The 14,446-nt window shown below is 49.3% G+C and overlaps 4 protein-coding genes across 4 annotated transcripts; 2 read left to right on the forward strand and 2 right to left on the reverse strand.

Annotated features, from left to right (window-relative positions):
* Positions 1-1,910: 1,910 nt before the first annotated feature.
* FTJAE_6112 (uncharacterized protein) lies at positions 1,911-3,515 on the forward strand (the record flags this gene model as incomplete). The annotated part of the gene is made up of 1 exon (XM_037352691.1): positions 1,911-3,515. One exon carries the CDS (start codon positions 1,911-1,913, stop codon positions 3,513-3,515), a length of 1,605 nt encoding a protein of 534 aa, XP_037206790.1.
* A 1,460-nt stretch (positions 3,516-4,975) lies between these two features.
* Positions 4,976-6,325, forward strand: FTJAE_6113 (ethanolaminephosphotransferase; the record flags this gene model as incomplete). The annotated part of the gene is made up of 3 exons (XM_037352692.1): positions 4,976-5,283; positions 5,342-5,484; positions 5,535-6,325. 3 exons carry the CDS (start codon positions 4,976-4,978, stop codon positions 6,323-6,325), a joined length of 1,242 nt encoding a protein of 413 aa, XP_037206791.1.
* A 750-nt stretch (positions 6,326-7,075) lies between these two features.
* FTJAE_6114 (bZIP transcription factor (Fcr3)) lies at positions 7,076-8,307 on the reverse strand (the record flags this gene model as incomplete). Its single annotated transcript, XM_037352693.1, has 3 exons — positions 7,076-7,580; positions 7,712-7,992; positions 8,182-8,307. 3 exons carry the CDS (start codon positions 8,305-8,307, stop codon positions 7,076-7,078), a joined length of 912 nt encoding a protein of 303 aa, XP_037206792.1.
* A 3,536-nt stretch (positions 8,308-11,843) lies between these two features.
* Positions 11,844-13,714, reverse strand: FTJAE_6115 (aspartyl-tRNA synthetase; the record flags this gene model as incomplete). Its single annotated transcript, XM_037352694.1, has 3 exons — positions 11,844-12,077; positions 12,130-12,573; positions 12,644-13,714. 3 exons carry the CDS (start codon positions 13,712-13,714, stop codon positions 11,844-11,846), a joined length of 1,749 nt encoding a protein of 582 aa, XP_037206793.1.
* Positions 13,715-14,446: the final 732 nt, after the last annotated feature.

A 14,446-nucleotide genomic window follows, 5' to 3' on the forward strand; every position in this document is an offset into this window, starting at 1 on the left:
ACCAGACTGGGTTATTTCTAATATATACCCGACCCTTCTCCTGTTGTTCGGGTGTTAATGCCTTGCAATTCTTCTTATTATGACGGTATGCCTGGAGACACAATTGTCCCTTAGACTAATCTAGTGTCTTATTGTTGGTTAACTGTAACAAACTGTGTTGGTTTACCATTCTTCATCCTTTGTGTATTACATTCCTTGAAACGTATATTTTTGTTTCATTTACTTCGATGTCATGGAGATCAGGCACAGTTTCTGTTCGCCTGACGCTTCTTGTACCCCTATTATTGTTGTTTTGTCTTTAGCAATAGCGCAGGACGCTGTGATTCCTTACTTGGCAATTATTGCATGACAAGCCACGTCTGATGTCAATGGAATCCACACCGTCCTGAAAAGAGGGCGTGTTGCTAGCACGGTTGTTGATTTGAATTGATTGATTGGTTGGTTGATTGATGGAAAGAAAGAAGAAAGGAAACACGACGTGACAAATGAGGCTCTGCAGGTAAAAGTGGTTCCTGAGAGTACATCGATTGAGATGAATGAGAGGAGGGAACAAATATATGAGTATATATCTTCGTTTAGAGGATGAATAATGAAGCATCAATTGAACAGTGTTCTTCTATGCATACTAAGTTGTGGACTCTCAGCTGAAGTTGGACAACGCTCTTTGTTGGCATTCGAGAACTGCATGGCAAACCGTGACTTGGTAGTACCGCTTGCATATGCAATCGCTACCGACGGTATCTGGCCAGCTAACATAGGTAGGTATTCACCGTCATGCAAATTGAATCTATCAAGTCGCGTAGGTCCATTCATCGTCAAGGGAATTCAGAGTACCTTGGACCCTAGGCTCGAGTATGTGACTCGAGCTGAAAGAGCAACTGAGCCAGAGCCTTTCCCAAGGTTTCCTGGCAGACAGACCCAGACCCCAGTTTGTAATGACAAACTAACTACCTACTAGAGCACCAATCTACCTGCCACTCTATATTGAATGGTTGTCGTGCTTTTGTTGACTACCTCCTAGCCTCGCCTTTCATACAGCGCTTACATTGCAGTAATGCATCCTGACACTGACAGTCACTGTTAGGCTTGGAAATGAACGACACATGGGGTCAGAGAATCCGAGTGCCTCTGCAGCCACCAAAAGCTCGTTCGTTACAAATTGAATGAAGTATTTGATTTTCCTCTGCTTACCTACTCATGAAACGCTAGGTAGTGAAGAAAAGAATTATGAAATTCTGCACATTCTGCCGAAAAGAAGCATTTCCACCAAACCTACAAAGCCGGGTAAATACCTAATCTTCATCCTAACTCATACATATCTTCAACTTTTGGATCTAGGTTGTAGCCAAGTGTTTCGCCAGATTTCTTTGTATGTTCCTGCATTTACATCCGGTTTTGGTATATGGCACCTTCCTGCTCTTGCGAGTTGCGTAGCGTGGGCTGGAGTTAAGAAGGAAGGCGCATACCCTCTGTCTTCCCCGGAGTGCTTCTTGCCAACACCATAACCGACACACTTCTTTCTCTCTCTCCCTCCCTCCCTCCCCGCCTCTCTCTCTTCAATCCCGTCTTCCTACCCTCAACCTCGGTTTTATTTCTCCAGCCTGATTCTCTCCACAAGGTCGATCACTTGTGTTAAAGTGATGGCAAAGCTGTGAAAGCCCACTCGTTCTTTAAACTAGGTATCTTATACTGCACTACGCATATTGGCCACCTCTGCATTTCTACAGTCCTTCTCGCACTTTTGCAGAAGCATCATTCTGCTGGATATCCCGACGACCTCATCTGCATCCACACTCAGACAGATCTGGACCATCTAGCAAACCCAATCTAACAGGCACCTTCCTTGAATCTCAGAGATACTGATCGCCCTTCCCACCTCCGACGAACAAGATATACCAAGCTGAGCCAGCATGGAGGACTTGTCTTCCCCCATCAGCATCACTTCGTCTACCCCAACTGCACCAACTTCGGCTTCAAAAGTCACTTACACCACTGCTGGCACCCCGTACAATCCTAGCACTTCTCAGCCACTGCAACCGCCTGCCCGACGCGGTCGCTCTCTCAAGTGGCCTGCTGGTCTCCCTGCAGCTGGGCTATCTCTGCTTCCCAAATCTGTTCTTGCCACTCTGCCCCTCAAAGCTGGATCACGATCCTCATCTCTTCAGCAGTTCAGCCCTCAGACGCCCTACGACAGAGCATCCAGCCCCTTGAACGATACAGACCACAGATGTATCAACATGTCCGCTCAAGTACCCCGAATCGTGCCTTCTGCGACTCCGTCGCCGCTTACGTCCCTTTTCTCCGAAGCTGAACAAGACACGCTTACCGACGTTGAAGCAAGTGAGGAAAGCGACGAAGATTGCGAACTTGGCATGGACCCGTTGATGAATATGACAGTAAAGTCTCTTCACAATCTGGCGTCTTACCCAAACCCCAATCAGAAGCGAGCTCAGAAAGCCCTTCTTCGGGGGCTCAAACCAGCCCTGGGCCTGAAGACGACAACCCGTGTTGATGAGCCTTTGGCTCCCATGACTCATTCCTTTGGACTCCAAGATGCGTCCAACAACAACAACAATGCCCTGCCAAGTGTGTTACAGCCGCCACAGTTAGAGAACCCTACACTTGGAAGATCTTTCGATGACGCATTCTGGAATTCCCAGACCAATAAGTCGCCTGGCATTCCCCTTGGCCCATCCCGGAGCTTCAATCGTGCAGTCGGCAGCAATACCGCGCGTGCTCCTGGTATCATGGCTCCTGACACCGGTGCTCCACGGCCTTTGACTGCCGGCCCCCCTGGTCAACGTCAATATCGACCATCGACCTTCGAGTCAACTTTCAAAGCACTCCACACAAACGTCCCAAGCCAGGATGTCAAGCAAGATGAAGATGAGGACGTTCTTATCATTACTCGACAGACTCTACGACAAGCAGGTATCAGTAACAACAGCCTAGCACAGAATAAACCGTCGTTTGAAGCAGCTACTTCACAGGCTTCACAAATCGTAGAGGGGTTGGAGGGATTGTCTGCCAATTGCAAAATCCCCCGACCAAGTGCACCCACAACCGCCACGACGCGAGGCTTCCAGTATTCTGCGAGAGGAGCGCCATCCTGGGGCTTAGTGACTGCTACAACATCAGCATGCTGGACATCATCGCCCGAGCTCAGCCAGTCTCGATACGCATCGGGACCCAGATTCAGAGCACCAAAGGAACTTCAAGCCTACAACAATAAGATCAATCACGCCTGGTACTACGGAGCCGATTTCCTAGTAGCTACACCAAGCGAGATTGCTTTACAGGTTCAGCATCCCAAGGGGAAGGGGCAGTTTGGTGCAATTGGGGATGGCCGTCCATCAAAGAAAGGTGAATTCCATCGACGCATGGAAATTGAAGACGCCAACCGCATGTCAGTCGCCGACCATGCTCGCCCACTGTTCAATATGGCACATGCAAATGTGCAACAGTTCATTGAAAGCGAGTGGAACAAGAGCCAGGGACGTGCTACGGTACTATAGGCAACCAAGTAGAGGATGTTAGTCAGGAAGGAGGTGATTGGCGATGAGTATGAAATATTTCTCATACGATGCCCCATAAACGACCGCATGGAATAGTTTATGAGGAAAAGTATGTGGATGATGACGGCCTTGCGTGACTGTTGCAGGGCAGGAAGGTTGGATGCTTTTTGGGATGGGCTCTGATGGAGGCCAGTCACCATGTGAGCGGCGATGTTATACTTACGCGAGAACAACGGCCAAGCAAATGTATTTCGGCCGATCCACGACGTTGGCATTATGGAAAGAACGGGTAACTTAGTAGTCCATAGCCGGCATGCAAAAACGAAATATGATGAACAATTATAATACTTGGAACGGAAACGATGATCCTCTTGTGACTGGTGGGCAGCTGGCTAAGTGCAGCACGATCCATACTTATGCGTCTCTTGTTATCCCAACTTCTTCTTTTAAAAGGATTACGAGAGTTAGGAACATAAGTATGTTGATATACACGGGCATAGTAGCCAGAAACCTTGATCTTACTATATATGTTGTGGGACGGGCATCGTTGAAAACAAGCTCGCAATCAGGAAATATCGATAGTCTAACTTGCGATGGTATATCCCGTACCATGGTATCATTGATGCGCTCTCGACTTGTCGTGGGATGTTGAATACCTTACCTATACGTACTCGGCGCATATGCGGCCATGATGGCACATGTCAGAAAGTGACAGTGACCAACATTGTTCTTGGGTACGTTGCCTTTTCAAGCTAGCAGCAACTTTAGTTTTGAAGAGAAGATGAAGACAATTGAAGGAGAGAGAGTGAGTGGGTCTCATGACGTTGGTAAGGGGCCTTGTTTTTTGGGGGGGATCTTATGGAGGTGCGGAGTATACTGCATAATTTCCTTTCTGTACAGATGAGTTGGGAAAAGCTGAAGTTGCAATTACAGAGACGTGTTCTTTTATGTCATTTCGAAATAGACTGTATTTCGGAGACTCTGACTCAGTATTTGGTGCCAGATAATATCTGCTATATCCCTCCTCACAGTAGGTTGATAGGTACCCTATCTTAGCTAAGGTACCTTATAGATCGCGTTGGTGTTTCTTCGGCCCACTTCTTTTTACTGCTGGCCTATTTTCCCTTCTTTCCTTTACCAAGTTCCAAGTCTCTTGATCGCATCCTCTTCCCTTCTCTCTGAGGTGCCGGTCCTGAACTACAACCACCGCTTGCTACCTACTTTCTGGCTCTTCACTACCACGAGATTCCGTCTTTCTGTGCGCGTTAACGCACGACCCAACAAGAGAGAGGATACAAGTGCAAAGCGGGAATCGGACGAGAAACCTAGATTTTACCCACTCCAACGAGAAAAGGCCACAATATCCGTACCAATCGATCGTTCGGCAGGCCAACCGGAGCACAAAACTGAGAAAAAACAACTTTCGCGACAAAGTCAAACAAACGAGTTACAATACAACGATGGTCTACGTACGGCAAAAGGAGCTCCCCGCGCTCCGTGAGTACAAATACTCTGGTGTCGATCATTCACTGCTCTCCAAATATGTTCTAAAGCCCTTCTACACGAAATTCGTCATCAAGTGCTTCCCTATGAGCATGGCACCGAATTTGATCACTCTGACGGGCTTTTCATTTGTCGTTGCAAACTTCTTGACGCTGCTGTGGTATACTCCCACTCTTGACCAAGATTGCCCCTCCTGGGTGTATTATTCTTGGGCACTGGGCTTGTTCCTATATCAAACTTTCGATGCTGTGGACGGAACTCAAGCGTAAGCTGATTACAACCGTATTTGCCATGTGTTGAATATGTGCTAACTAAATCGCCAGGCGCCGAACTCGGCAATCCGGACCCCTGGGCGAACTCTTCGATCATGGGGTAGATGCTTGCAATACCTCGCTTGAGGTTCTTCTTTTTGCTGCTTCTCAGAACATGGGACAGAGCTGGCAGACTGTGGCAGTCTTGTTCGCATGTGAGTCAACACTGGCGGTTCTGTTGGGATGCGCGATGCTAACTTGATAGCCCTCTTGACGTTTTATGTTCAGACATGGGAGACATATCACACCAAGACTCTCACTCTAGGTATCGTGAACGGACCCGTCGAGGGCGTTCTTGCGATCGTCCTGGTCTTCGTTTTCACTGGCTACGTTGGGGGTGCCCATTTCTGGCAGCAGAGCATGTTCCGTACCATCGGTGTGCCTTCCACCATTGGCATCCCATCTTTCATCTACAACCTCACCTTTACCGAGTGGTATCTTATTCAGGGCAGTATTGTTCTTGTCTTCAACACTGTCGAGTCTTCACTCAACGTCATCCGCGCTCGACGTGCCCGTGGTGACCGTTCTCGAGGTGCGCTCCTTGGCCTTGTGCCTTTCTTCAGCATCTGGTCTATGGTGGTTGCCTACCTTTACCTTCAACCCAAGATCCGCGAATGCCATCTCATCCCGTTTGCCCTCTTCGCCGGCCTTGTCAATGCCTACAGCGTCGGGCAGATGATCACTGCTCACCTTGTTCACCTGCGTTTCCCCTACTGGAACGTGCTGGGCCTGCCTCTTGCCTTTGGCGTCATCGATTCATTGGGCCCCATCTTCCAGCGTAACTTAGGGTTTGGCTGGCCCAGCGCTCTTGGCGATAATGTCTACCAAGTGGCTTTCATGTTCATGATGCTCGGAACCGCCGTCGGCGTCTACGGAAGTTTTGTCGTTGACGTTATCGTTACCATCTGCGATTACCTCGACATCTGGTGCCTCACCATTAAGCATCCTCATGTTGAAAACGAAGGTGCTCAGACCAATGGTACAAAGAAGGACTAAATGACCGATATAGACCCACGTCGATGGGTTTATGGTGGTACAGGGGCTAGATCCCCTGAATAGAAGAGCCACATGACAATACAAACAATTGGACTCAAAATAGAGATGTCGGTAGTTCCAGGTTCGAACGGAGTAATGGAAACGCTTCATGCAGGATTGGGAATGAGTCAAGGTATCTAAAGAGGGTCTAAAAGAGGGGTGTCGCGAATATTACGGTTTTCGTGTAGAAGTTTTGTATGATTTGTATGAGGAACGGGCTTGGTTCTTTCTTTTTGGAGTTCTGCAGCGTGTTTTTGTATAATGCTACTGAAGCTTATAGATGCTATTTCTATTCTGCTGCCAATTTTAACAGTATATCCATCTTCTGCGAACCTGTATATGTGTATGGTCATGTAGAGGCAACACCACCATGGTCTAGGCTTTCCAAGATCATGCCGTTCGAAGGGGACTAAGAAACCTTCAAGAGAAAATATTGAATCATTTTTGCACCTAAATATACTACTTGGCTTTCCAAGATCCTATAGCATGGTCGTGCATATGGCAGACATTTGCTGCGCATCTTTCAAAACTGTCCAAAATTTCTTGGGAGACATACGTAAAAACCTTTGAATACAAAACGCCACGCCAAAAAGCCCCGACGGGCGGGGTATCATCTTCCACCTAGTCTCTTAGGGTAATATACGTCAATCATAATGAAGCCATTCATGTATCCTTTCTTCCAAATTGGCCCTTTTGCACCTTGCCGCTCACTTAGAGAAGATCATCCGTGCCGCTCGCGACACTCTGTTCGATGGCATTGGTGATTGAACGCTCTGAGAAAACAGGACCCTGGCCATCACATCTAGCGCAGTTCTTCAGACGCTCGCTGACATCGGCAATATCAACAAGGCCTTTCTTGAACAACTCGTGGGATATGATAAAGTCCCATGTTGCACCGGCAGCTAGGAGACGTTCACCATCGTCTGAGGTAACAATGCGGTGTGAGGGCGACTTATTTGTGTGGTTCTGCAAGACGTTGGAGTAGAAGTCGGTGGGTTTGAAGCGTAGAGGCCCGGTTGCAGGCTCTGGAGAGATGGAACCATGGCTCATGCGGGATGTCGCACGAAGGATTTCGTTCTCGGTAGATATTTTCTGGAGATCTCGCTTTAAACGTTCATTTTCGAGGGATGATTGTTGCTGGGCGGCCTCAAGGCCGGCAAGCTTCGCCTCGAGGTCTTTAACATGCTTTTCTTTCCTCTCGCGGAAGGCACGCTGCCTGTACAGCCATATGTTAGCCAAGTATAAAATCGGCGTCATCAAACGCATTTCAAAGTCACAGCAATATTGTATATAGTGAGGTCTTCTCGCAAAATGAAAGAACAAGTCGGGAGAGGATTGGAGACGTACGCAGCGCGATTCTGTGCTTTCCTTCGAGACTGAGCAGGAGTTAGGTTCTCGTCCTCCTCGCTGCCTCCGCGGGCAACGGACTGCTCGTCAGGAGAGTCATTCCTCAATGAGCCTCCTTGCTGTTGATGGGTTTGGGCCTGAGAAGCATAGCCGGGAGGTGTCGGGGGGCCCGGAAAACCAGAGGCAGGCTGATGAGGGTTTGCATTGAAGCCTTGGGCTGTGGTATAATCGAAAGACTGGAACTGGTCATTTTGACTGGCAGAGAGGGCGTCGTAGTTTTCCTATACGTGTCAAAGCAATATGTCAGCAAAGATGCGCTAATGCTATGAGATAGACGAGCTGCAGGTACAACGTTGAAGATGTGCTTGTGAGGCTCAACATTGCTAGAGTAATGCTCAGGTAAGGAAACGCTAAGGCAGGGCTGCACCGGGGGAGTGGGGGAGATCGCGGAGAAGGGGTCGTTTACTGACAGGCGGGGATGCATTGAAGTCATCGGAGCCGGCGGAATGCGAGTGCGACGGCGTCAGAGGAGGAATCGGCATGAACTGGTGATAGGGCTGAGGGTTGGCAAAGTTGTATTGCCCGGTGAAATCCATCGTGAACCTTCAGAGGCGGTGGTTGAGGTTGAGCGAAGGTTAAACGAAGCAGGTGGAGTAGAGCAGAATCGAATCGAGTAGTTCGATGGGAGTGACTGTGACCACACAAAATGGAAGAGGAGCCAGAGATGAAAGAGCGTGAGTGCGAATGAACAAAGATGTGATGAGTCAATGCCGGGTTGAAGAGACAGAAGCGCTTCTTGGTTAAAATAGTAGAAGAAGAAGTTGAGGTTGCATGGGGCTTGGCTGTAGGTTGGTGGATGAATTAACTAGGTTAGGTGTGAACGAGGCGGGTGACGCGGGTGGGTGAAGAAGAGAGATGGAGGTGGAAGTGGAGGTGGAGGTGTGAGGGGGCCAGAAGGTTCAGGTGCAGACCGATTGACCAAGGTGAGAGAGAGTGTGAGCCCCAAAAGCACAGAGCACAAAGCACGGGCAGGGCAGGGCAGCAGGTCGGTTGTTGGTAGGGAGGTGGTACGGACGGAGGAGTACAGCTTTACTGTAAGGCAAGGTGAGGTGGTAGCCTTAATGAAGTATAACGTGCAATGCGTTTCACGAACGGGGGGACGGGAAAGGTTGGGCCTGGGCCCTTTTAAGAAATGGCTGAGACTCTGCGATCGAGGCCGAGCTAAGCGACATAAGGCAAAGCTAGGTGCCAATCACAACTGACACGGCATTTGCCCTTGACGTGCATATTGGCCGTTGTGTATTAGTCGTGCCAAGCCAGGGTCGGATATCAACATCGTGAGCTTCCTAACTCGAGCATTGCAACGAACTTCCAAATGAGAAACATTTTTGGATGATCAAAGGCCTCACAAAGGTTGTCCAGTATTACGGAAAGGGTTCCATGTCGCGTTCCAAGCTAAAGTGTCGCCTAGGAGGAGTTTCGATGGGGGAGCTGCAGCAAGGCGGCCGACGTTGCTGGGCATTTAATTCGTCCCTTATTTCCTTGTCTTTACCCGACAGCTCAGCGCTCTTGAGTTATCTCCCTGGAGCCCAATGGTTGTGCAGACGTTAAGGGCAAGTCGTGAGTTAGTCCACGAGCTTGAGGCTAGAAAAATGCGTCTCCTGCACATGCAGGCAGACCTACCTTGAACAGCAAGCAACGTTGACGCAGTATTAGTGGGAGTGGTGCACACTGATCCGACAGACAGATAGACAGACAGACCCCTTGACACATTGTTCTTATCAGCCTGCATCTTAATTCCATTTCATGAACCACCACTTTCAACTGGAGAATACAGTAGTTTCCTGAGTTTCCGAAGTCTGTGCTAGCGCCAAGTTGACATCCAATGTTAGTCAGACAACTCTCGGTTCAGATATATGAACGGCCTCAGAACATGGAACAAACAACCTACGGACGGACCTGAAATAACCGACTCCACTGAACAGCGTGGTTCTAGCAAACTTCAAAGGTTCCGTCTAATGCACAACGGTAAAAATAAACTGTTGCCTGATCCCCATCGCGGTTCTCTTTTCTCCTTCTGTCCCCGAGCGAGGCCTGGTGGGTCGTTGGCGTGTAGGTAAGCATTTCGGGGTCGTCTTTCACATGGGGGTTCAAAAGGATCTGCGCTTGACATATCAAGATCGTATAAGCCAAGATATCCATATCTATGTATCTCCCTCTAACTTACACGCTCCGGATTTGTTCGGGATTTAATCGACTTTGCGCAGTCCTGACACATTGGTTTCCCTTGCCTAATCCGGCAATATCGTGCGCCAGACAGTATATCCATTCATCAATGGACAACGACCTACCTCCGCAACGCCATGAATGCATCTCGCAAACCTCTTAACGACCTTCTCATTCCCAGCCTTACAAGGACAACTGCTGAAGCTCCTTCGGCCCTATTTGCACAGGGAGACCCGTAATTTGATCTAGTATGTTCAGCCTGGTCAAGCGCTCTCGATACAACGGACAACAACTTCATCAAGCGAAGCCACATCTGCATCCGACTCTGCTTAGTCGGCCGCCCGCCCGCATTGCCCGCCCGCTTAAGCAAGAGACCCTCGAGAGACCCCCGACTGATCCCGTAACACAATGGAGAGCTTGAGCACTAGAATTTTCGAGCCGTCTCTGCCCGCTTGCACGTGGTTCGGCCGGAGTTCTGCGCTCTCTTGGCAACTTCTCCCAACCTTGGCCGAGTTTGTTTGGGGAAGATATACACAAACTCGGTCCATAGAATTCGCACATGAGAGTGAGATATCAGGGTCGGAGGGGGATTACTACGGCGCAGCTGTCGAATTGGTGTGTTGTTGATAATTCGCCATGGCCTCCAGAATCATTAGAACTGCGAGTAAGGTCGTTTGGCTCCTGTACGCAACCTAAATGATATGTCAAGTAAGGTAGTCAGCAACTGCACCCACAGCCTAAAGACATTTGCTCCGTTTAGGTGCTTACTGACTTATCATCGCTAGCACATGGAAGTCTGTGTAACCAATGATACCGCGCCCAGGCGCAGCTTCGCGCATCCCCTGCTGGACCCGTCGGGTTTCTCTGTCTCCAGGGTTTGTCCTGGGATGGCCAATTCTTTTTGGGTAGTTCAGTGGTATCCTAAGACCCTTGGTACATGATATATGCAGTCCAAGGTCGCAATGCCCTTCCCCATGGAATTGAATCCCGACGCTTCTCTCCGGGAAATCGGACTCAGATGTTGCACCCACGATATGATAATCTAGGGTATTCATCTGGCGGGCGCAGCTTTGTGTAGGTAGGTGCATGCTAATGCAACTCGCAAGTTGTCAAACGTGGGGAGCAATCAACTTGGATCTTACGCACCCTCCGGAGCAAAACCCGTACATAAGGTAGATCCCGCACTCCCTCACCTAAAGCCCCAAGGAGATGGGTGGGTGCTGCCCGCCAGCCCTCTTCACCATTCCGACTTTTATCACACCTTGGAGGCTTACCTAGGGTAACATTGAGATGAGAGATTTGCATTTAGGTATCTACGTGTTGTCACCATACAACACCAATGGCCGGGTACCTTAGCCACTGTGCCTAGAATGTGATGAACGGGTTGTTGTTGGTGCCGTTATTCCCGACTTGCACAATCATCATACTCACGTATGTGATATTGATCCACGAAGCTAATGTAAGTCAGACGGCCAGGTGACTAACTCTTGAGCTTTAAGCGAGCCCAACTTAGCACTGCTGAAACTCAATTGCTCCATTTGCGGAGTGGCTTCTTTCCAGCAGACCAACCCAGCCTAGTTATCTCATACCTGGGCCTGGGACACTTGAACCTCACAAGTCCTTGATGTTGACGTTCCAAATATGTTTGCTTCTTCTTACTCACAGATTCGCTCGTTAAATTGTGTTTAATACAAAAGAGTCATCGCGAGCTTGCAATACAATCCCGTTTTGACCTAGGTTACACAAACGGGGAACTTCTTGGTTGGGATATTCAATCTTTTTTTTTGTCATAATCCCAGGGACTATCTGTAGTGTTATCTCTTGTTCTCCAGTCCCCCTTTCTCATCTGAGTTTTATTAGTTCTCATATTCTAGAAATCCTACAGCTTCTAGATCGTTTCAACTTCTTAAGGCAAGAGTCTCTTGGGTGTACGAGGATAATAGCTTGCCAAGTGCACGCTTGGAAGGTTCAAATACCACGCAACCACACGGTCCAAGCCAATACCACCGCCACCGTGAGGAGGAACACCGGCACTGCGGAAAATGTCGACATACTCCTTGATGCCTTGGCTTTTAGGGTCGATACCCTTTGTACGAATTCGTGCTTCCAGGGTTTCCGGAACGTGAATACGTTGACCACCCTGTTGAGCAAGTTAGTGACGACTAGAAAACCGATATATGAGAGTGACATACGGAAAGAATCTCTTGTCCACGCATAAAGAAATCGAAGGCGTTAGTAACCTTGGGGTTCTCGGGGTCCTCCAGAGCATAGAAAGGTCGAGCACCCTCGGGGAACTTGTCAAGCACGTAGAAGTCGGTGTTGTACTTTTCCCGGATAAGAGCACCCAGTGCCTTCTCTTGTGGTGTACTCATGTCCTCTTCATCGGAGACATTGCGGTACTCCTCTGGTCCCTCAGCTCTGAGGAGCGCCTGACCCTCAGCGAATGTAAGGCGAACCTCCTTACCAGGCTGGGGCAAAAGAAAGTCCTCAGAAGGGTAAACTGTTCGAACAAGAGCAATCTGCTCGGCACATCGCTCCTGAAGCCCTCGAAAGATATGAAGAAGAACCCCCTCGAGCATGTCACGGACTTCGTGGTAATGATCCTCGATTTCCATCTCAAGATCAAGACCGGTGAACTATTGATGCAGGTCAGCACTGTCCTCTGTGTAAACGAGGGAGTTTGGTAGGGAAAATAGGGATATTTACTTCTGTCATGTGTCTAGGGGTGTTAGAGTTCTCAGCTCGAAATACAGGTCCGATGCACAAAACACGCTTCCGGCCACCAGCAATCTCGTACTGCTTGTAAAATTGGGGAGATTGGGCCAAGTAAGCCTGCTTGTCAAAGTAAGGCATGCCGAACACGTTGGATCCTCCTTCAGAGGCAGCTCCAATGAGACAAGGGGCCTCGAATTGGACAAAGTCGCGAGCTTCAAGGTACTCGACGAAAAGCTTACGAACAGCCAGTCGTACGTCGGCGATGGCTTGCTGAACAGGAGCTCGCTTGTGCATAACGGGGTTGTTCAAATGAGTTGCCATGCTGGCACCAGGGACGTTCTCAAGGCTTAAATTGTCAACGCCTTCCTTGACCTCCTCCACAGGGCCACCAGCGTCTTCATCGTCAAAGTTGGTAACAGGCCGGTTGGCAACAGCAAGACCCATGCCAAGAACTTGAGGGCCAGGGCTGATAACGTAGCACTTGGCGATATGTAGCTCGTAATTGGAGACTTTCACACTCTTGACTGGCTCCTGGGGCTTCACAACCTTAGCTTCGACAAGAATGTAGCCTTCTAGATTCAGACTACCAATCCACTTGACCATCTGCTTAGAGACAGGCGTGCCTTCACTGCTGGCAGCGATGACACCCTGGATAGCCCAGTCTCGCTCCTCACGAAGCTCAACAAAGGCCATCTTAGCACCTTGCATGCGCGCATTCTGGATCCACGCACGAAGCTTGATGGTCTTGCCGAGATGTTCATCGCTCAGGTTTCGAAGCTTGACTCGCTCCGCGTCGATCTTGGTAAGATGAGTGGAATCTCCATAGTTGTCTTTAGCGAGGTCTTCGGTATTTCCAGCAGCAGCCTTTGCAGCAGACTGTCGGGCTTCGTGTTCAGCAGCTCGGCGTGCCTTTTCAGCTTCCTTCTTAGCCTTCGCCTCAGCCTTCTTCAATGCCTTCTTTGAAGGGCCAGCCTCTCCGCCTTCGACGGCTTCACCACTAGCGGCGGGAGCCTGGTCGGCGGGAGGGGGAGCAGTAGCTTGCTCAGCAGGGGCGTCGGCCATGGTGAAGTTATTTGAATATGTGTTTCGTAGGCGTTGGGTTTCGTTCTCGCGCAATCACTTTGTGTCGGTTGACGACGGACGGTTGATATAGAAACACGCGATTGGAAGTGTTTCGATATGACCAAAGCTAGGGGAGGCTCGCAACGAGACCGGACTGGAATCAGGAGATAGTAACGATGGTGACTGTGTCGGTGGGAGAAAATAAGGTGACGCATAAAAATATGAAGCGGTGGTTGCCCATCAGTCAGGCCGCGCAGCGGGGTTCCTGCCCCGCCATACCAATCCATTTCAACTGCGGCGTCATGGTGGGGTTATCCAAGCACCGTCGTCTTGAACATCTGACGGACAGGACTTTATTAAATAACCCCAGCATTTCGATCCAAAGAAAATGTCCTCTGAACCATTGCTCTGCTTTTTAGTGTCCATATACGCAAAGACCACAAGGCCCAGGCTCTCAAATTAGCAGCTATTCATATTAAGTTTATCATACAACTCTCCAATGTCCCATCCTATATTCTGACGAAACCATTTCCGCCCAACATCGCTGAATTTGACGACGCTGACGGGATGCACCCGTTGTGGACAGGGATTCGCTTCGTCCTGAGCCTCCATCGCCTCGCTTGTCTTGCCTACTCCTGAACGCCGGCGCCGAAAGAAATCCTGGATGATATGATATGCAACCTATACAGCTAACGTTACCACCCCTTTCAACCCCACATCCGTATCCCCATG

Source organism: Fusarium tjaetaba (genome assembly GCF_013396195.1).
Source record: "Fusarium tjaetaba strain NRRL 66243 chromosome Unknown NRRL66243_c0000119, whole genome shotgun sequence".
NCBI classification, from domain to species: domain Eukaryota; kingdom Fungi; phylum Ascomycota; class Sordariomycetes; order Hypocreales; family Nectriaceae; genus Fusarium; species Fusarium tjaetaba.